Source organism: Myotis brandtii, unplaced genomic scaffold (assembly GCF_000412655.1).
Source record: "Myotis brandtii unplaced genomic scaffold, ASM41265v1 scaffold923, whole genome shotgun sequence".
NCBI lineage: Eukaryota > Metazoa > Chordata > Mammalia > Chiroptera > Vespertilionidae > Myotis > Myotis brandtii.
Window position 1 is genome coordinate 1,122,887 of NW_005371804.1, and position 23,187 is coordinate 1,146,073.

A 23,187-nucleotide genomic window follows, 5' to 3' on the forward strand; every position below is an offset into this window, starting at 1 on the left:
GTCCCCCCACCCCCACCCCCTCCCGGAACCCATCCATTCTTCTGTTTCGTTTCTGTGGCCTTCAGCGTCATTTCTGTGGTTTCGTTTCCCCGGCTGTTGCTGAAGGAAAAACCGTGGAGAGGCGTGACTCACACACCAAATAAAGGGGAGCGGTGGAGGAGAGAGGGGTGATCTGCGGAGGCTCCGTCCGGAAGTCTTGCAGGCTCGCAGGTGAGGCCGGCCGGCCGGGGGAGGGCTGCCTTAGCTCGTCTGGAGGGTTTCCTGGTAAACCGGCCGGTGTCCCAGGCAGGAGCCACAGAGGCAAGTTTCTGATGCCGCCCTTTGTGCCGCTCACTAAGACCCGTGCTGGCGCTGGAAATGAGTGGCTGCTGGGGGAGCCCAGGGGGCCCCCTCTTCCAGAATCCGGCTCAAGGCGCAGTGGCCAGGAAGGGGTGGCTTTTGGGACACCTTGGCTCGGCGTCGGTAAAGTGCACGCTCCGGGGCTGTGGTGGGGCTTTGCGCTGCGATCCTGTGATTTCTGATAAGAAATAGACAGAAATAGGCTGAGTGCAGTGACCATGCTGTACGTGTCATCCCCACCGTGAACAATCCTGGACTGAGGACTTGAGAGTTGCTAAGAGAGAAGATCTTAAAAGTCCTCATCACAAGAAAAAAAGAAAAGGTTGTAACTGTGTACGGAGTTGGATGTTAACTAGACTTACTAGCGATCATTTCACAATAGATACAAATATTGGGGGGGCGGGGAGGAGAAATACAGTCTATGTTTTGGTCGGTGTCTCTGTTCCTGTCACAGAACTTCCTAAGACAGTGATGGCGAACCTATGACACGCGTGTCAGAGGTGACACGCGAACTCATTTTTTGGGTTGATTTTTCTTTGTTAAATGGCATTTAAATATATAAAATAAATATCAAAAATATAAGTCTTTGTTTTACTATGGTTGCAAAGATCAAAAAATTTCTATATGTGACACGGCACCAGAGTTAAGTTAGGGTTTTTCAAAATGCTGACACGCCGAGCTCAAAAGGTTCGCCATCGCTGTCCTAAGAGCTGAGAGTGCGGAGTTAATGGGTGATGTTTACGCTGCGTCTGGGTGGGACTGGTGCCTGGGAACAAGCCCTGTGACTATGGAACTTTCAGCTCCACCCCCAACCTCCAGGGAAGGGAGCTCACTGGCTGGTGGTCGATGATGGCACCAATCACGCCTCTGTGCTGAAGCCTCCGTGAAAACCCCAAAGGACAGGGTTCGAGGTGCGGAGAGCTCCTGGTTGGTGAACTGGTGGAGGTCTGGGGAGGGCAGCGAATCTGGAGAGGGTGTGGTAGGCCCGTGCCTCCCCCTCGCCGGCCGGCCGGTGTGGCTTTTTCCTGCGCTGTTCCTGAGTTACATCCTTTTATGATAAGCCGGTGATCTGTAAGTTCCGTGTCTCTCTCAGTTCTGTGAGCCGCTGTGGCAAATTATTCAGAACCAAGGAGGGGTCCTCGGCACCTCTGATCTAGAGCCAGTTGGTCAGAAACACAGGGGGCATGGGCAGGCAGGAACAGTCTCGTGGGATCCAGCGCTGTCTCCAGGCAGAGAGCATTGGTGCCATGGGAGGGGGGGGGGAGGGGGGAGGGACACACATGTGGGTGTTGGTGTCAGATCAGAGCCCCGGGGCCTGGTCTCCGGGTTCAGGCGCCCTCTGCTGTGGTGCTGGAGGCACAGGGCCACCTCAGAGATGGGCTGGAAAACTCACTCTACTGAGGAATGAGGCACTGATTTCTGTGTTCAATGATTACGCCTTCAGATTTTTTTAAAAATACATTTTATTGATTTTTTACAGAGAGGAAGGGAGAGGGATAGAGAGTTAGAAACATCGATCAGCTGCCTCCTGCACACCCCCTACTGGGGATGTGCTGCAACCAAGGTACATGCCCTTGAGCGGAATCGAACCCGGGACCCTTCAGTTCTCAGGCTGACGCTCTATCCACTGAGCCAAACTGGTTAGGGCAATGCCTTCAGATTTTTACTTAGAGACATGGATGCCAGGTCTCCCCAGCAAACAGTGGCATTGGGGGGAGCTGGTTAGGTCTAAACCCTGGAGGGTTAGTGTCCTGGGCCCCTGTACCACGGCTCAGTGGCTTAAACAATGGAAACTTACTGCCTCCCAGCTCTGCAGGCTGGACGTGGGAGACCAAGGTGCCGGTGGGCTGCTTCCTCCTGAGACGCCATAGAATCCTGTCCTGGGCCCTATTTAGGGAACTATCTCCAGGTGGGGTGGGGGCCTCCTCACATCAGGCCACCAGCAAACGCGGGTGCCCGCCGATTCGGGCAGATTTTACAGGAGAGTGACAGTTAGCTGCTCCCTGCCCTTCACAGAGGACCAAGGGGTTAAGCAGAGGACGGGTGTAGACTTGGACCCGTGAGCAGTCACATCTTCCTTCCTCTTTCTGGAAAGGAGGCTGACATCTCAGCGGGCCGGTTCTGTTGTTGTTATTCTGCCGTTCAGGGGAAACGAACTCCTATTAGTAGGAAAGGAGGCGAACTGTCCCCACAGGCCTGCCTGAGAGATCGTAGATTCCGCAGGGACGCCCAGTCAGGGGAGGGGACGTTTGCAATTAATGGCAGTTCTCCCCGCTTAGCGAACTGGGGGTCCTCAGCCAACCGGGCCAGGCATGTCTGGAGGCCAGTCAGGCCTGGGGGTGCATGCGGGGTGCTGGGATTCAGGCCTGTCAGACCTACCAAGACTCCTCGGGGGCCAGTGAAGCCAAGCCGGTGGGAAGCTCGAAACACAAAATGGTAAAAAATAAATAAATTAATTAAATTAAAAATTAAAAATAAAAATAAAAAAAAATTTAAAGGCAAAGGCTCAGGTGCAGGGCGGTCTTCCTGGCGGCATTTCTGAAATCCGCCTGCCACAGATGGTGGCGGGTGCGCTGCCAGGTGGTTCCGAAATCTGAATGGCTTTCCTGTTTCCGCTTATCAAAGTAAGCTGCACCGGGGGCTGCCTCCCAGTCGCTTGACTTGTCTGAACTCCCCTGCGCATCTCATATAAAACCCGGGACGATGTGACCGAGGGAGCAGAGCGACTACCTGTCCGGGCCCTCGAGGAGCATACGAGCGCTAAGCATGGCCGGCCCCCGGGGCTCCGCCTGACCCCTCCTGGAGGCAGTGCACAGGCCCCGCCTCCTGCTGCCCAGGGCAGTGGCCTGAACAGGTGCTCCCTCGGCCCTGCCACACCTCGATCGTGGACTCCAGCCTCCAGACGGGGAGAGAACACATCCTGTTGTTGGGACCCGGTCTGTGCTCTTTGTGGCGGCAGCCCCGGCGGACGAGTGCCCGAGGCTGGGACAGCTCCAAGGGCAGGACACTCAGGCTCCGTGGGCTGGGGAAAGGGTTCTTGTCGAGAGTGGCCGGCTGGGGTCTGAGTCCTGATGAAGCATCCGTCTTATATAAAAACTGCTGTTTGAAATGTTAACGCTGCTATTTCTGGCTTCTGTAGATGCTTGCTGGCTTAAATAATAAGGAAAATAAGACTACTCCCATTTCAGAGAGGCCATTAAACCTTCTCCAGACGAAGTTATCAGTGCTGGCACCAGGCCAAGCCTTTGGTCATTTTGGTCTCTCCTTCCCGGAGGACCAATTGACATAGAGTGTTTGCATGTGTGCTGGCTTGGGGTCAATTGGTAGAGAAAGTCAAGGTATACTCTTCAGTGGTTCTCAACCTTCTGGCCCTTTAAATACAGTTCCTCATGTTGTGACCCAACCATAAAATTATTTTCGTTGCTACTTCATAACTGTAATGTTGCTACTGTTATGAATCATAATGTAAATATCTGATATGCAGGATGGTCTTAGCCGACCCCTGTGAAAGGGTCGTTCGACCCCCAAAGGGGTCGCGACCCACAGGTTGAGAACGCTTAGAGTGTAAGCGTTGCTTGGCTCTTCTCCGGCTTTTCTGTAACACTGACTTACCCAGTTCAGGCCCTTCCTGCACTTCCGTTTCTTGACTTGGAAAGTGCAGAAAAGCAGCCACCACAAGGAGCTGTTGTCCAAACAAAAGGAGCATCTCAGAGTGGCCCTCGGGCACCAGGGCTGCCTGGACCTGACTGCAGGCCGCAGCACCCCTCCCGGGCTCCCCAGCGGCCTGACCAGGCCTGGGTGACCAACAGTGGCGGGAGGGCAGGCGCTGGCTTCCAGGGGCCTGGGGGATGCTGCCTCCCGTCTCCCCACACCTAACGGTCCCCTGTTTGCTCCTGAGCCACAGGCATCTCCAAGTGGCAGGGGACATTCACTCCAGGATAACGTGGAGCCCCCTGCCTCTCATCCCCAAGCCCTGGGGCCCATGGAGACCCCACTCTCTATGCTGGGGTCCTGGTCTCCCCAAGTCTGTGTGTAGAGGGAAGTGGGGGGCTGTGCTGGGGCTGGCGAGGTACAGCCTGGGCAACTTGGGGCCACCCCGTCCTGTGTCTCTGCAGAGCTCGCCAAGAAGCACCTGCCAGCTCCCCTGGCCATCAGCTAATGCCGAAAAGCCACAAGTTTGGGCAGCAGCCGAGGCACAACCTGCTTCCCTCCCCGCCCTCTCCAAAGGCAGAAATGAATTTCTTCCAGCAGCAGCAGCCACCGCCATTCATCGCCCCAGGAGGACAAATGAGGTTTCCCCCCAACTTGATGGGTTCTCCCCAACTGGGAGAGAAGAACCCAGGCTTCCTCACCAAGAACTTCAACTTGATGACATTGAACCCTCAGCTGCCAGGAGAAACCAGGGGCCCTGAGAGGACAAAGGTGAGTGGGAGGGAGAATGTTCTGGAAGGGCGCGTTATAGCCACCAGTGGAGGAAGGATGGGGTTGTAGGGGAGACCGCCGCCACCAACATCACAGCTGTGTCCCCAGCTCTCCAGGCACATCCCGCAAACACCAGGGACATTCCAGTCTCTGGGGCAGCAGCGACCTTCCTCGGCCTTCATCTGGGCTTCTGTTCCATGCTGTTCCACGTGTCGGGGTCTCCTTCTGGGAGCTTTTCCTCCAGCTCTTCCTGCTACCGTCACGATTGCAGACCCTCCCCCAGGGCCCAGGGCCCAGGGCCCAGCTCCCCTCCTGCCCTTCTGGGTCCCTTCTCTCTGCTCAGCCAGGCCCCTCCACCCTCAGCTAAATATCCCTGCTTCTGCAGAAGCAAAACCTCAATAGCAATAGAACGCAGGGGCCTCCTGTCTGCAGCCAACGTGAGCAGACGCCCAAATTCCGCAGCAAATTCGCCGCGGCCATGGGAGCCTTCTCAGAGGCCAGGGGTGTGAACTCTGCTCTGCCTCTCCCAGGGGCTCGAGAACAACCTGTACAACCAGTACGAGGAGAAGGTGCGCCCCTGCATCGACCTCATCGACTCCCTGCGGGCCCTGGGCGTGGAGCAGGACCTGGCCCTGCCCGCCATCGCCGTCATCGGGGACCAGAGCTCGGGCAAGAGCTCCGTGCTGGAGGCGCTGTCGGGCGTCGCCCTTCCCAGAGGCAGCGGTAAGCACAGAGGGGCCACAGAGCATCTCTGGGTACCAATGGTGTCAGACAGGCCACTGGGAAGGCCCGCCGGGAGGGCAGCGCCTGCAGGCCCTGGATGACTTAGGTCTGGAGTGCACAGCCTGGGGAGGATGGGGGGCGGGAGGGAAGGGGGGCGGGCAGGGACCACCCAAGCTGCCCCTAGTTTCCAAGTCCACTGTCACGCGGCGATGGCTATCGCTGGCCCTGTCAGTCCAGGTCCCGGGCCCCTGCTGTTTCTCCCCTGTGGTCGAGGGAGTGCAGAGCATTTCTTCTTAGATCATGTAAATTTGTACGTTTCGGGTGACATGCAAAGTCCCTTTGAAGAATTTGCTCAATGTTTAGAGAAGCTATTAGCCAGGATCATATATTTTCCTTTAAAAGGATAAAAAGAAGCTGTTGTGCAGTTTAATAAAATAATTACAAAGGGGGAAAGCAGGAAAGAGACAGTCTCCTTAAAGTGGGTAGACGGAGGCCCCTCCTGACCTCTCCCTGGCTCCTGGCTCCCACCAGCACTGCCATAGCCAGACCCCAGCAGACCCAGGGGCTAGGAGGCACCAATGTCACCCCACTGGGGCTGCTCAAAAAAAAACCCCGCACAGGGGAGGGTGCGGGGACACCAGAGGCTGCACAGCCCCCAACAGTAGTCTGCACAGCAGGCGCCTGGGGGTCCTCTGAGGTCCCCATTAGCTGGCACCTGACGCCTGAGAGCAAGAGTCTGGGACACACGCCTCTGCCCTGGGCTCAGCGTTCTGGGGAGAGGGGTGCCAGGGTGGGAGCCTGCATGCCAGTGGCAGGCATGTGGTCCAGGGTAACTCCAGGCTGGGCGAGGAGATGATCATCCCGCAGGGGACAGGCTCACTCACCACCTGCAGACACTCTGGTCTCAGCCCGCAAGCTCAGGGCAGTCCCAGCCTTTGGCTTCAGCTGCGGTGGTGGGGGGGGGGGGGCCGCCCTCGCCACCAGGGACCTCGAAAACCAGCCCTGGACGCCCCTTGGACCCTCCTTCGGGGTGTCCAGCTCCCCCCAGGCTCTCGCTGCCTTCTCCCGCATCCTGGGAGGGTTAGGCGTCCATCGTCTTCGGGTGGATCACTGCTTCCATCTCTCCCTGCCCTGAGCTGCCACCTGGACGCACGCGGTCCAGAGGCCAGTGCCCGAGGTGTTTCTAGGGCCGGGTGGTGAGTGGGGGGCCTGGATCGGGCCCTACACAGGGACAATCATTTCAGGTGAGGCCTCTGGGGACCTCGGGCAGCTCCTGAGCGGTGAGAGGGAAGGGCACCTGTGACACTTCTTTTAAAGGAAAACGGGGTGTTGGGAACCTGTCTTTCAGGAATCGTAACCAGATGTCCGCTGGTGCTGAAGCTGAAGAAGCAGCTGGCGGGAGAGTCCCTGTGGACAGGGAAGATCAGCTACCGGAGCACAGAGCTCCAGCTCCAGGACCCCTCCCAGGTGGAGAGGGAAATATACAAAGGTGAGGCCTGGGGGCTCCGGTTGCTGCTGGGGCTGCTCCCCTCACTGTCCCGCCTCCTCCAGCTCCTCCTGGGCCTCAGGGCTTCTTAAGCTCCTCAAGGGAGCACCCTCTCCTCCTCCCAGGGAGCACCCTCTCCTCCTCTCAGGGAGCACCCTCTCCTCCTCCCAGGGAGCACCCTCTTCTCCTTCCAGGGAGCACCCTCTCCTCCTCCCAGGGAGCACCCTCTCTTCTTCCCATGCACTTCCTCCTGCTGATGCTCCTGCCTCTCACACTGTCCCTTCCACCTACTTCCTATTCTTTCTTTGCTTCTCAGTTAACTCCCCCACCCTGGGAAGTGTCCCCAAGGACTCAACCCTACCCCCTGGCTGTCCTGGTCACTGCTGTCTTGGGTCGCTGCTCTAAACTCACCCCAGCAGCCACTTGGTGGCCACGTCTCCACGCAGCCTCCCCAACAGATCCCAGCCCCCCGTCATTTCTGGAGGCACAGCCATTACCAGGCCTTTGACCATAGATGACCAAAGCCCGCGATTCGTTTTAGGTAACGACAGAGCAATAAAAAGCTCCAAGGCTCCTGAGCCCACTCCACACCCTCAGAGGGGCCCTGGCAGTCATTGCCGCCCACGACACCAGCCCTGCCGCCCCCCTGGTGGCTTCTCCCCTGCCTGCTCTCACTCTGGTGTCAGCCAGGCAGAAACGGTGACCCTGATGATAATAAGAATCTCTGCAGTGACTACCTCAGTCCCAGGAGGAGAGGCTCTTCGTATTAGCAAACGAAGAACTCGGCATCCGAGGGGGAGGCCCTCACAGGACGTCCTGGGCTCAGCTCCCGAGAACCCCGCACTGGAGGTTCACCGGAGGGATCCCTTCCAAAATGGAGAGGTCCGGGCCCCAATTCTAGTGCTCACCCCAATACAGATACTGCTCGAGACCCTCCATTGGCAAGTTTCTTAGCTTGAAATTGCACCAGCCCTGGGGCTGCCTGGCGCCCTCCCGCCCCGCAGTGCTCGCTGACGCTGTCCTGAGCTCCGTGGGCGCGCACACAGCAGAGCTCGTGCACAGGTGCGCGCTGGGGAAAGGCCCTGGGTAAGGGTGTGGAAGCCAGCTCTCGAGGCCAGGCATCTGCAGAAGAGCCCCTGGCCTCCCCTCTGCTGCTGGTGGGTGTACATTGGTGCAGCCACTTTGAAGACTGGCAATATCCACCAAGGCTGGAGGTGTGCACCCTGGACGCTCGCCCCTGGGCACCCCTCAGCCAGACGGCCCCGAGCGCCAGGTTCTAGGATGTCCGTGGCAGCGCTGCTGTGGAGCAGCTCACTGGGGACGCCCAGATGTCCCGCAGCGGTGGGCCTGACCCAAGCGCGGGGTCCCTCAGCCACAGGCACCGATATGGGTGACTCACCAACGTAATGTGAGTGAAAACAGCCAGACGTGAGAGAGCACTTAGGATTCCATTTATAATCAGGCGGGGCCACGTGAACTGTTGTTCTTGTATCGAAAATGCCATATTATCAGCATAATTCAGTTGCTCAACCACATATGGAGTTCGAACATGGGCAAAAGGAATGGATGCAGGTTGTGGCCAGGATAGTAGTCACTCTTGGTGGGGGCTAAGGACTGGCCGGAGCAGGAGGGGCTTCAGGGGGCTGCCAGGTTCTGTCCTCCACCCAGGTGCTGGTCAGGCCTGTGTGTTCTCCGGGTGTTGGCCAGGCCTGTGTGTTCTCCGGGTGTTCGTCACACCTATGTGTTCTCCGGGTGTTGGTCAGGCCTGTGTGTTCTCTGGGTGTTGGTCACACCTGTGTGTTCTCCGGGATACCCACCAAGCCACACACTTAGATAAGGAGTGATTTTCTGTACAGATGTTACACTGACTTATATCCTCCGTGAAAGGATAACTAAAGCAGGAAGCGTTTCTGAAGGCACAGCCCTGGTTTTTCACACGCTCCTGGTTCTATCCCTAAGGGATCAGGCAATGAATTGGGGCTGTGGCTCCCCTGCTCCCCTGTTACTCAGATCAGGGCTGTCCCTGATGCAGGTGGAATGTGTGATTGCCCACAGATTTCATTGCGGTGCTGCCCCAGAAAGGGGCCGGCGTTTCTCTCCTCTTCTCCACTCCTGGAGAACCCCCGCAGTGCCCCTGGGGTGGCTCTGTCCTAACAGCATCAGTGCCCCTGGAGGTCACAACCACCCAACTCCCAGGGGGCCTTTACCTAAAACTTTGGAGTCCATCAAAAGGGACCTTCTCCCCAGGCCCAAAGCCGTTGTCGGCAGAATTGGTCACAAAAGAATCGCCTGGTCCAGTGCGTTTCCTGTTGCCAGTGTGGACGCAGTGACCGCCAGGTGAGGCTGCTGGAGGGAAGAAGGGTCTCCCGGGACTCACGTTCTGTCCCAGGGAGGATGCAAAGGCACGTTCTGAGAGGGGAAGGGAGGTGGAGGTGTGGAGGACACAGGTACCTCCAGGACAGTGGTTTTCAACCTTTTTGCCCTTTAAATATAGTTCCTCATGTTGTGACCCAACCATAAAATTATTTTCATTGCTACTTCATAACTGTAATGTTGCTACTGTTATGAATCGTCATGTAAATATCTGATATGCAGGATGGTCTTAGGCGACCCCCGTGAAAGGGTCGTTCGACCGCCAAAGGGGTTGCGACCCACAGGTTGAGAACCGCTGCTCCAGGAGAAGGTGAGGAACTGGCAGCATCCCCTTAGGCCTCATGCTTCCCCCGAGCTGGTGACCAGTGACCTCTGTGTCCTGGGCACGGGGATTCTATGTGCCTTCCCCTCACCTAGGCCACCCTAGGCTTCAGCTCATTTCAAGATGCTTACAGGTCTGCTACATCCTGGCTTCTCAGTGTGGTTCCTGGTCTGCAGCAGCGCCGCCACCTGGGGATTTTGGGAACTGCAGAATCTCAGGCCACAGCCGAGACCTGCTGAGTCAGAATCTGGGTGCTAACCAGACCCCTGACGGGTCACATGCACTTACATTTTGAGAAACCCTGACCAGGGCAGGACCAGCTACATGATTTAAAGGGATCAGAGTAAAATAGTCGTAAATCACTGTGTATTATATATGCATAGTTTGGGGTATATGTTAAGTATATAATAAGTTGTATATAGTTCTCAAAAAGAGGTCTTTTAAGTGTTCTATAGAGATTATATAGGAAATAATCCATTTTCAGATAGGATATAAGAGAAGAAATCATGTTTCCTCTCTTCTACTTCCCAGGAATACTTCCTTCTTTTCCTCTTTCCTTCCCACAATATCTCTTACCCGCAAGGGACAGCACCATAGGGTAGCTGCAAAGTAGTCTATGACCAAAGATAAACAACACATATGTTATTGATGTGCCGCATTTGCTTACATGATCTTGTTTAGCCAAGGGGTCCTGCCCCCGGGGGCTTCTCTGCGGTCCCTGCAGTGGGGCCTGGGTGGCTGGCAGTTGAGGATCTCCCTTCTCGGGGGTCTGCTTAGCTCCAGATTGACCACAGGCCTTCAGATTAGCCCTTGTTTCCAACGGACAGAAGGAGGTGGAGGGGCTTTGTGTTAGGTGTCCTGGATTGGATGGGTACGTGTCTACCCTGCCATGAACACACCTAGCAGTGGAATTTCATTGTGGTATTTGTCACGTGTGTATGTGTTAGTGTGTATGTGTTAGTGTGTGCATTTATACATGTTGGTGTATGTTTGTGTATATGTATGTGTGTGTTAAAGAATCAGATAGATATAAAGAGACAGAAGACACTATAATATTGCCCTGGAACACACACACTTATATTTGTACTAGAGGCCCGGTGCACAAAATTCATGGGGGGGGGGGGGGCCTCAGCCCAGCCTGCACCCTCTCCAATCCAAGACCCCTCTGGGGATGTCTGACTGCTGGTTTAGGCCTGATCCCAGGGATTGGGTCTAAACTTGCAGTCGTACATCCCTCTTGCAATCCAGACCGCTGGCTCCTAACCACTCACCTGCCTGCCTGCCTGATCGCCCCTAACCACTCTGCCTACCTGCCTGATCACTCCTAACTGCTCTCCCCTGCTGGCCTGATCTCCCCTAACTGCTCTCCCCTGCTGGCCTGATCACCCCTAACCGCCTCTGCCTTGGCCCCCGCCACTGTGGCTTTGTCCGGAAGGACGTCCCATCTAATTAGCATATTACCCTTTTATTAGTATAGATTTGTATTTATATATATTTTTTCTGGTTATAGAAGTAATACATAGCTCTATTAGTTCTCTATTACCACATAACAAATTACTCCAAAATTTAGCAGATTAAAACACAAACAGATATTCTCTCACACAGTGTGTGAGTGTCAGGAATTGGACACAGCAGTGATAGTTTTGACTCAGGGTTTTCAGTGAAGCCGCAGCCAGATGTTGGCTGGGGCTGAATTATATCTGAAGACTCGACTGGGGCTGGTGAATGCTCCCTCACATGGCCATTACAGGAGGCCACACTTTCTTGCTGGCTGCTGGCAAAGGTGCCTTGGTCCTGCCCTGTTGTGGACCTCTCCATTGCTGCCTGGTGGCCTTATGATGGGGCAGCTAGCCTTCCCCAGAGTGAACCATCCGAGAGAAAGTAGGAGCAAGCCATGATGCCTTTAATGACCTCATCACACTGTCGCTTCCACCTTATCTATTCTTGAGACATAAGTCCCTCTGTCTGACCCCACTCAAGGCTCCATCTTTTGGTGAGAGGGATGTTGAAGGATTTGTGGACATAACCATCACCACACTCAGTGAATACCCAATGAAAAATATTTAAAAACATAAAGAGAACAGAACCCATCCATAATGCCAATGTGAATAAATCGGATGTTTTCCTCTGGGATTTCTGAGAGTGTATGTACATGCTACCCCTGAATACACGGACGGCCACCTTAGTGGCCTGAGATCACTCTGCAGGTTTCTGTGAAATGTGTTCAAGCACCTGGGACTCTCTGAAGCTCCTATACTCTGAATACCAACAGTCGCCTTCAAGAACAACTGCTTTTTCTCAGGTGGGTCACTAATTTGGACTCTGGGTTTCTCTTCTCTTGGCCTCCATAGCCCAGAACACCATAGCCGGGAATGGAGTTGGCATCAGCCACGAGCTCATCAATCTGGAGATCACCTCCCCCGAGGTTCCGGACCTGACCCTCATTGATCTTCCTGGCATCGCCAGGGTGGCTGTGGGAAACCAGCCCCAGGACATCGGACTGCAGGTGAGCTTTCTGGAACTTGGGAATGGGCCAAGCTGAAGTTGGGGAGACTTTGAGGCCTCTGCTGGTCACCCCAAGAGCTGTGGTGTGCCTCCCCAGCCCTCACTCTGAGTGACTGGGGAGAATACTGGAATAAGACCTCCTGGGCATGGGGCTTATACTGAGGATCTGAGTAGAGCCTGGCAGATCATGGAAACAAGAGAAATTGACTTGGTGGGACGGGGGGTGCATGGGACAGCTCCCATCCTACCTAAAATAAAGAATGTGGGCCCAGTGTTGTCTGTCTTGAGACAGTCAACAGATGCCAGAAATTCGAATTTTCACATGAAATCTGCCAATTTTAGCAACAATTTTTAAAAATAATGCTATGTAAACTAACCAGAACATGGTCTGTGATCTCTGGTCAGGAGCAAGAAGGCAGCGCAATGGGAGGGATGACAGCCAAGGGCAGCAATGACCAGTACAAACCAAGAGCCACTGAGCCTGTTGCTTCTTTCCTAAAGACCTTCCCACTTAAGGCTGCCTGAGCGCAAAGTCTTACTGGGAAGCTTGAGTCACACGTGATCTTTGGGCAAGGCCTGTCCCCAAACTAGCTCTGTCAAGCTTTGCTAAGCCAGCTCACATGGAAGCCGAGGAGATAGGATGGTCTCAGGTGCAAGGGTAGAGCCCACGGTATGGTGGGATAGGGTTTGTGAAGGGGAGAAGATGAGACCCTTCTATCCTAGGAACTAGGGTCACTTGCCTGCCCTTTTCCCCTTTTATGGGGGATACTGCCAGGGTGGGGAACCCAACCAGAGCCAAACTCGGGGTGTGGCAGGAACCTCCTGAGGGGGTCTCTGCAGGCTCTGCTGCTCTGGGAAAAATCTTGGGCAGTGAAATGTTGGTTTCTTCCTCAACATCCACATCACCGTTCTCTGTCTCCAGGAGCAGTGCAATTCGCTCATTTTCCTTACGGAGTTAGTGACTAATTCCACACTTCTCACCCGCCAGGGGGGTGCTCATTCATCCATGCCATGGGTGGACTTCCCTAGTACCTCTGGGCTTCTGGGGAAGGTACAGCACATAAAAAAACCATGATAATAGAGTAATGATAATCTCAGAAGGCTTCCAGGAGAGATCTGGAGAGGAAGGAGAGGTTGCATCTGGCCATAAGAATTGAGTCTTCAGGAGAGAAGCTATACCAGTGATGGGCTCTGGAGAACAAGTAGAAAATCAACAGAGAACTCCGTAAGGGCGGGTGGGGTGGGCATTCCAAAGGAAGGGGACAGGCCAAGCTAGGGCTCGGAAGTGTGAGAACTGGGTCACACGCTGGGATGACTTTGGTTTTCACAACGATGGGGAGTCTCACTATGCTGCTGAGTAATCAGAGACCTGCTCTTCCTTTGTGTGATTCTGTGGCACCAGATCAAGGCACTCATCAAGAAGTACATCCAGAGGCAGCAGACCATCAACTTGGTGGTGGTCCCCTGTAACGTGGACATCGCCACCACAGAGGCGCTGAGCATGGCTCACGAGGTGGACCCCGATGGAGACAGGACCATAGGTAAGAAGGAAGAATCAGGCTTCCAGGAGATGGGGAGGAGAGATCCTCGCCCATGTGGAAGGCCCTGGAGTTAGGTCCACTGTTAGAGACGCCCACATCCTGCACTAGATCCAAGCGCTGTTCCAGCCCAAGCTCCGTGGGCTCAGGGTCCATCCCTGCTGGTCATCTTCACTCACAATCAGGGTTAGATGAGCCGCCAGAATGCGCTTCTTCACCCTCCTTCTCATCGTCCATTGCATTCATGAGCCATTCTGGATGGGGACAAGACCCGCTTTACTTTACCCACAATGGCCCAGAAAGGAGAAGTGACCGGCCCATCAGTTCTGCCATAACACAGCGCAGGTCTAGGACCCCTGGGTACAGGGAAAAGACCGTCACAGACCCCAGTGAACACACTTCCAGGCTAATGTTGGAGCGTCAGCATCTGCAGGATTTAAATTCAAGCAGAACTCTTTGTGGGAAACTGTGTTCTCCTAAATGTCCTTTCTTCAGTGTCACCCTCCACGGCGTTATAGGGACTTGGTTTAAGAGCACAGACTGCCTGGGTTTGGATCCTCATTCTACCACTTACCGGCTCCATGCCCCTGGGCAATGCATTTAACCTCTCCTCGCCTCACTTCCTCATCTGTAAATGGTGCTAACAGTCACACCACCTGCTAGGGTTGTTGGGAGGGTTACATGAAGAATTATCGCGTGCACAGTTCCTCCCTGCCTTCTCCTCTCCTTCGCTGGCCACCTGCAAGTCACATTCCTAGTCATCTTGACTGGCTGCTTCTTCATTTCTCTGACCTCTAACTATTGGAAACCAGAACTTGGTTCTGAGCTCTCCCTCTATCAACACACTCTCTTGAAGTGACCTTATCCATCCATGCTTTTGAATTCGTTCTACATGCCAGTGACTCCCAAATCTATATCTGTAACTTACCTTTCCCTAGACTTGATGTCTCCACTTGGATGTCCATTAAGTGTCTCCGAGGTACTGTGACCAAAGCACTAATCTTGGTACCACCCTCCCCCAACCCAATTCTCCTCCTCCCCAAGGCTTCCCCACCCCTTCACGGCCCCACATCCACCCGCCCGGGTCTAAAGCCAAATCAGAGTCACTCTTGATTCCTCCTTCTCCTTGCTTCTGTGTCTAATTCATCTGAAGTCCTGGCGACCCTGCTTCCAGAACTAATACCAAATCTGTCCGCCCCTCTCCATCCCCATAGTCACTACCTAGACCCAGCCTCCATCGTCGCCTGCCTGGGCTACGCAGACATGCTCAGGTCTCCTGGCATTCACCTTGACCACAACAGTCCACCCTCCCCTGGCCTTATACCTGTAAAGCAGGCCATACCCTCCTCTGCTTTTACTCTCCAATGCTTCGGTCTCACATAGTCAAACCCAGACTGCTTTGCCTGGACAGCAGCGCCATCTGGGACCTGGCTTCTGCATGCCCCTAGGACCACGGCTCCCATTACTCCCCACCTCATCCACTACTGTCCAGTGCAGCTCAGTCAGCCAGCTCCCTCTCCACCCACAGGGCTGGCTCCTTCTTCTCATTCAGGTCACAGCCCAAACATTGCCTGCTCAGAGGCCCTCGTTGTCCAGCCAGCCTAAACTTGTCCAGCCACCCAGCCTGTAGTCATTTCTTTGCCTTTCTTTTCATTCTCTTCATGGTGTTTATCAATATTAGGTATTTTTGTTTATTTCTTATATATTATTAGGATAACTTATCTGGCTTTTTCCCACTAGAAGGGGGAGGGATATTCGTGAAATCAGGAACTATGCAGTCTTACTCATTCCTCAGTACCTGCAGCAGTGTGCTTAATAAGCATTGTTAATTTAATATGTATGTATAATGCATTCAGGAATAAACACACTTAAAAAGTGAAAAAATTCAAGCATCTAAAAATTGCTGAGAGTGCCCTTCCCTGTGGCCCAACAGTGGGGTCATTAAGTGATGCTTATGAGCTGATTCTGTAGCTGGAGGCATGTGTTTCAAACTGAGGCGCAGTAGAAGGCCCTGTCTCCCCGGCCAGGGGGGGTTCTAATTGCAAGCTTCCATTTTCATGATCTTACTCCCTTTTCTCAGAATAGAGTACACTGACCCAGGCTTCCATGAATGAGTCTGGTTCCAGGGAAGGGCATTCCCGGCTGCTATCTCCGCTCCCAGGGGAAGGCCCTCTCCTTTACCGATGGAAGGTGCAAACGCAGATTCAGACAAGGCTTGGCTCTGTTAGTCACCTGAAGGTCTGTGCTCACACAAACCTTGTAGTGAGTCTAAATAACACCTTCTGGTAATAGAACAGAGAAAGAAATGAAGCTGCTTAAGCACCAGGGCAGCTTCTTAGGAACATGGTGATGGAGCCGGCCACCTGTGACGACGCTGCTGCCCAGTGCTGGCACCCAGCAGGCACACAGCGAACATTTGTTAAGTCAATTACGCAAGGCAGTTGGTGAACTGAGTGAGTGGGGGAGCAAATCTGAGGGGTGACGATGAAATGAATGAATGACTGGCAGGCACTGGGCAATCAAGGCTGCAGAAGGCTCTGTTGGTCCTCGCCAAGAAAGGATCCCATAGCCCCGCAGGGTCAAGTGTATTTGAGAAGACAACTGACCTTTCCATGCCCTTCTTATCGTCTCACAGGGATCCTGACCAAACCGGACCTGGTGGACAAAGGCGCCGAAAAAAATGTGGTGAACGTGGCGCAGAACCTCACGTACCGCCTCAAGAAGGGCTACATGATAGTCAAGTGCCGGGGCCAGCAGGAGATCACCGACAAGCTGAGCCTGGCGGAGGCCACCAAGAAAGAAATGATGTTCTTCCAGACGCACCCATATTTCAGGTGAGCGCCTGCAGGACCCTGGAGCTGGACTCCACGGGAGCCAGTCCTCCCACCCCCACCACGACTGGCCAACGTGATAACCAAATTGCATATAAAAATTATAGAGTGTAGCGGGACCTCTCCTTGACTTTATTTTTAGTGTAAAATTCGTTGGCTTATTGAAACAAATCATTTTTTCATGGGCTCTAATGATGGTGCTGAGTAAAGGTTGTAATTTGGTGTTCCACAGGGCATAGGGCACTTGGGTTTTCCAACATGTTTTCACCCGCCTTCTCATTAGCATCCCATCAAATCTTAGGAGATGCACATGGCAAGTGAGGTTCTTCCCACTTCTGTAGACCAGGATGATGAGGTCAAAGCAATAGTGGAGGGAACAGGACCGGAAACAGATCTCCGAGCCTCCAGAAACCGATGTTGACCATCGTAAATGGTGCACGTTAAAACCCGCTTTAGGGCTCTCTCCACTGCGTTAGAGCCTGCAAAGGAAAGGGTTTTTGTTAGGTCTGATCACATAATTGAATGGATACCCCCTCCCCTGGGAATGGACCTTTAGGCCACTGCACAGTGGACAGTCCCTTTCGCTTAGACCACATTCCACTTGCTAAGACCATTATCTCTCCCCTCTGGACCTTCCCAGGATCCAGACCACCCAGAAAAAGCCCGCCACAGTCCTTTAAACCTCTGACTCCCCGACCCTGGGGGCTGGCGCCATTTTGGGGCTCAGCCCATCTGGTTTTCCAGATGACCTAATCAATTCCTACTTCTTCACCTCTTTTGGCCTCGTGCCTTCTTCCTTCGGCGACCCTAACAGTTTTATTAAATACAAATGACCCTGCATGATGCTGAGGCTTTTCCCGCTGAACTGAGCCCTTTGCCCTTTCATGCTCTGCAGGACCTTGATGGTCCTAAGTGGGGTGGGAGCAGCACAGTGAGCCCCAGCGGCCACTCCTGCTTGAAGGAGAGATGCGGGCGCAGACCAGGTCTGCTACTCGCTATGTGCCCTTGGGCAGTGGCTCGTCCTTTCTCCTCAGCTCGGGGAGTGCTCCACAGCTGCTCCACAGGATTGCGTTTCGGGTTAAATGATAAGACCCACGCTAAGGTCCTGGTGTGCTGAGAGCCAGCACTCCATGAACACCACGCGGTTCCTTCTTTCTTCCCATCTGCCCCGCCTTGGAGAGAGAAACAGACCATTTTTGTTATTGTTGTTTGTTTGTTTTTTGTTGTTGTTGCTTTAAATATATTTTTATTGATTTCAGAGAGGAAGGGAGAGGGAGATAGAAACATCCTACATAATAAAAGGGTAATATGCAAATTGACTCTAACAGCAGAATGACTGGGAATGACTGGTCACTATGACACACACTGATCACCAGGGGGCAGATGCTGAATGTAGGAGTTGCCCCCTGGTGGTCATTGCACTCCCACCAGGGGAGGTCTGCTCAGACACAAGCCAGACTGATGGCTGCCAGTACAGCGGTAGTGGCGGGAACCTCTCCTGCCTCCTCAGCAGTGCTAAGGATGTCCGACTGCAGTTTACGCCTGCTCCCCGCCGGCAAGTGGACATCCCCCGAGGGCTGCCGGGCTGCCAGAGGGATGTCTGACTGCCAGCTTAGGCCCGACCCCCTGAGGAGCAGGCCTAAGCCAGCAGGTGGATATCCCCCGAGGGATCCCAGACTGCGAGAGGGCACAGGCCGGGCTGAGGGACCCCCCCTGAGTGCACAAATTTTTGTGCACCGGGCCTCTAGTCAATGATAAGAGAGATTCATTGATCAGCTGGCCCCTGCTCACCCCACATTGGGGATTAAGCCCCTAACCCAGGCATGTGCCCTGACTTGGAATCGAACCATAAACTCCTGGTTTATAGGTTGAGGCTCAACCACTGAGCCACGCCAGAAACAGACCATTTTTGATTGCGTTGGGGGCCCGCAGGGAGAGGGAACTGCTTGCTAAGTGGGAAGAAGATTCTGTTATAATTGCGCCCACAGTTCTCAGTCCTGAGCCGCAAAGCCTCCTGGTTGTGTCCTGCTCCAGGGTTTCGGAGTTTGGGGTGGCACCCAAGAATTTGTGTTTCTATCAAGTTTCCAGTTGAGGCTGATAGTGCTGGTCCAGGGGCCACACTTTGCAAACCACTGCTCACGGGTTTGGGGAAAGTGAGGTCAACTGTGGGCCCCAGGTTGTTCTGCGGTCTCTGGAAATCACTCACCTGCATCCCTGAAATGTGATGTCCTTTATCAGCTCCTCAGTTCCCCCTCCCCCAACCCTGTCACCCACCATTCCGCTCTCGGGTGGTGTGAGTTTGGCTATTTTCCATTTCTTTCGTAGGTGGAATCAGGCAGTGTTTGTCTTTCTGTTACTGGCTTCTGTCACCTCAGCATAACGTCCTCAAGGTTCATTCTTGTGGTCACATATGACAGAATAGTCTCCTTTTTAAAGGCTGACTCGGATCCCATTGCATTGTTAAAACAAACGCAAACGGGGGCCAGACATGGAAATCCCCTGAGCAGACAGAAGCGGATCAGTCACACAGGCAATGCTTAACTCAGCTTAGTTTACAGGACAAGTCAGTGCCCACAGGCATGCTCTTCTTGCTTCTGAAAATCATAAACGAAACTTAAGTTGTTCCCCCAAATTGACATGAGGTAACCACTAACCAGTTTCCTTAGCTTTAAGGATACTCTAATATTAGAACCAATCGCCACGCAGAAGGAGCTGCCACTGCTTTCTCACTCCACGCTGCTTGGTGACGTGTCCCTGAGCCTCACTCCATGTTTGGGTCCGAGTGCTCCTGGGTGGCAAGCTGCCTTGCTGCTGTGTGCACAATACGCTTTTACCGGTTACTACTCGGTGAGCCGCTGGTTGCACTTCTGTTTTTTTCTGAACGTCTGTCAGCATGTACTTACCATATTTTCTCCACCCACTCGTCTGCCATGGACATGTCGTTTATTCCCACATCCTGGCTATATTCTGTACATATCTGTCTTTATTACCACATCCTGTGCTCTATTCTGTCCATGTCTGTCCATGTGCTAGCACTCTATTCTTTTGTAATAATAAACTGTAGCTTTGTAATATATTTTGAAATCAGGAAGTGTGGTGCCTCCCACTTTTTATTTTTTATTTATTTTTTTTATTATTATTTTTTTTAATATATATTTTATTGATTTTTTTCAGAGAGGAAGGGAGAGGGACAGAGAGTCAGAAACATCGATGAGAGAGAAACATCGATCAGCTGCCTCCTGCACACCTCCCACTGGGGATGTGCCCGCAACCAAGGTACATGCCCTTGACCAGAATCGAACCTGGGACTTTTCAGTCCACAGCCCGATGCTCCATCCACTGAGTCAAACTGGTCAGTGCCCACTTTTTATTTTTAATATATTTGTAATTGATTTCAGAGAGGAAGGGAGAGGGAAAGAGAGCTAGAAACATCAATGATGAGAGTGACTGGTGCTGCTGTGAGCAGAGGAAGGCTACTATCTCTTTGAGATGTTGATTTTAATGCTTTTGGGTAGATATGTATAAGTGGGAGAGCTGGGTCACATGGTGGTTCTATTTTTAATTTCTCGAGAAGCTTCCATACTACTTTTCTTAGTAGCTGCACCATTTTGCATTCACACCAACATTGTACAAGGGTTTCAATTGCGCCACATCCTAGCCACCACCTGCCTTGGGTTTTTTTGTTTTTTGTTTTTTTATATATACAATATGCATCCTAACAGATTGAGATCCCATTGTGGTTTTGATTTGCATTTTCCTGATGATTAGTGATGTTGAGCATCTTTTCCACGTACCTGTTGACCATTTGCGTGTCTTCTTTGAAGAAATCGCTATCCAACACTTTAGCCCATTTTCCACTTGGGTTACTAGGTTTTTGTGTGTTTGCAGGAGGAGGAGGGGTGCTATTGATTGTAGGAGTTACTTACATTTTTAAAAAATTAACCCCTTATCAGATATATTGTTTGCAAAGATTTTCTCCCATTTTGTAGGTTCTCTGTTGATTGTTTCTTTGCTCTGTAGAAGCTTTTCAGTTTGATGTAGTCCCACCTTAGTCTATTTTTGCTTTTCTTCTCTCTGCTTTTGGGGAAGTCATTTTCCCCTGTGGTTTTTTTTTTTCCTTTTCTCTTTTTAAATATATTTTTATTGATTTCAGAGAAGAAGAGAGAGGAAGAGAGAGAGATAGAAACATCAATAATGAGAGAGATTCATCGATCAGCTGCCTCCTGCGACACCCACTGGGGATCGAGCCCACAACCCGGGCATGTGCCCTGACCAGGAATCGAACTATGACCTCCTGGTTTATAGATGAATGTTTAACCACCGAGCCATGCCGGCTGGGCTCCCCTATGTTTGTTTGTTTGTTTTTTTCTAGGAGCTTTATAGTTCATGTCTTACGTTTAAGCCTTCAATAAATTTTTGGTTGACTTTTGTGTATGGTATGAGATAAGGATCCAACTTCATTTTTCTGCATGCAGACATAGAGTGTTCCCGACATCCTTTGTTGAAGAGACTATCCTTTCCGCATTGTGCATCTTGGCACCGGTATTAAAATTGAGTTGACCGTATATGCACGGATTTATTTCTGGGTGCTCTAGTCTGTACATGTCTGTCTTTGTGCTAGCACTGTACTCTTTTGTAATAATAAACTGTAGCTTTGAAATATATTTTGAAATCAGAAAATGTGGTGCCTCCCACTTTTTATTTTTAATATATTTGTATTGATTTCAGAGAAGAAGGGGGGGGGGGAAGAGAGATAGAAACATCAATGATGAGAGAGACTCATTTATCGGCTGCCTCCTGCACGCCCCCTATCGGGGATCGAGCCCGCAACCCGGGCATGTGCCCTTGACCAGAATGGAACCTGGGACCCTTCATTCCCCAGGCCGACGCTCTGTCCACTGAGCCAAACCAGCTGGGGCTGGTACCTCCCACTTTATTCTTTTTTCTCAAGATTGATTTGGCTACTCAGGGATGAATATTGGTTACAAGAAATAAAATACGAGTTTGGACAAGTCACTACACGGCTACGAAGTTAGGTTGGTTTTGTTTTCCTGTGGATAAAAGGATCGCCTACTTCATCGGTTTGTTGGGATGATAAAAAGAGAAGGTGAATGTAACCTTCCTAGCACCCTGCTTGCCTCGGTTAGGCTCCTCCCATAACGAGCACTTGTCTTTCTCACCCGCTCCCAGGCTTCTCTGACGCCATGCGTCCCCCAGGAGCTGAATGAGCTCAGCCACCCACCCACAAAGCCCAGGACTGGGAAAAGGACCGCGTGGCCCTTCCCGAACTCACGTGCGCTGTCGTCTCGTTTCAGAGTCCTCCTGGAGGAAGGCAAGGCCACGGTGCCCCGTCTGGCGGAAAGACTCACCACCGAGCTCATCTGGCACATCAACGTGAGTAAGGGATGGCTGCAAGCTATAAAAATTGCAGCCTGCGTAAGTCACTCTCTCGGTCACGAAAGGGCTAAGACACTGCATTGAACTCTCCAAATAAGCAAACAAGCACATTCTGAAAACCAAATAAACCCAATGGCTCCCGGCCAGAGGCTCCCAGGAGAGCGTCTGAAACCGGGGAGGAACAGGGCATAGCCTGGAAATAAAAAGGGGAATCGGTCAGCGTGGGGGAAGCAGAAAGAAAACCCGCAGTCCCAGCTCAGCGCGGTCAAAAGCAATGAGCGCCAAGGGAGCAGGTTTTTCTGTTTTCAATGGTCTCTCAACACTTCACAGTATATAAAACAGTTCCCCAGCCTCAAACTTGTAAGGAATACGTGTTTGGTTTCCATGGATTCTCAAAAATGGGCAACTGCAGACAAACTTTTCATGATGTTGTTCAAGACGGTACAAGCGTGGCTTAGTGCTTCTTGAGACATAGTCATGGAGCTTGCCAGAACCTTTGTACATGAGGCTGAACCACAGGGCAGGACTGAAGGTTAACCTCAGAGCAGAGATGACCCCCAGGCCTGGGTTTCGTCCATGCTAAACTGCTCAACCGCGAGTCAGACCAAGACAATGAATACGTTTGAGCCAGAAAACACACACTCAAGACATATTTGGTGGGCCCTGGCTGGGTGGCTCAGTTTGTTGGCGAGTCATCCCATACACCAAAAGGTTTTGGGTTCGATCCCCAGTCAGAGTGTGTACAAGAAGCAACTGATCGTTTCTCACATCAATGTTTCTCTCCCTCTTCCTCCTTCCTCTCTCTCTAAAATATCAACTCAGAAAAAAAAAAGACATATTTGGTGAGAAGGAGGCAGTGGACCTGAAATTGCAGTGCACACAAGAATCACCTTGAAATCTGGTTAAAGCTCATATCACTGGGCCCCAGACCCAGAGTTTCTGAGTTAGCAGGTCTAGGTTGGGGCCCCCGAATTTCCACTTGTAAGTTCCCAGGTGACCTAGGGAACACACTTTGAGAAGGACTGATTCTAGTGGAATCACCTCAGTTTGCAGAAGGAGGCATCAAAAGATATTACCCTGTCGAATTGAAAAAGCAAACAAACACATGTTTTTGCAAAAAGATGTTGCATTTTGCTGACACATTTCTCAGCATTTAAATTTTTGTTAGAATTTGAATTTAAAATTTGTAATACTTTAAATTAATTTTTAAATGTATATCAAGATTCAATTATGGTAATTATAATTTGAAAT

General features: G+C 52.2%; 1 protein-coding gene across 5 annotated transcripts in view; it reads left to right on the forward strand.

Annotated features, from left to right (window-relative positions):
* MX2 (MX dynamin-like GTPase 2) overlaps positions 1-23,187 on the forward strand; it is a 33,196-nt gene that overhangs the window by 621 nt on the left and 9,388 nt on the right. Inside the window, exons 2-9 of one of the 5 annotated variants that reach the window (XM_005885686.2) lie at positions 66-210; positions 4,455-4,761; positions 5,292-5,484; positions 6,833-6,973; positions 12,017-12,171; positions 13,573-13,711; positions 16,344-16,542; positions 21,855-21,933. In XM_005885686.2, the coding sequence (XP_005885748.1) occupies positions 4,498-4,761; positions 5,292-5,484; positions 6,833-6,973; positions 12,017-12,171; positions 13,573-13,711; positions 16,344-16,542; positions 21,855-21,933 (1,170 nt within the window). In that variant the 5' untranslated portion in view covers positions 66-210; positions 4,455-4,497. The other 4 variants (XM_005885688.2, XM_005885689.2, XM_005885690.2 and 1 more) reach the window with 4 other exon arrangements.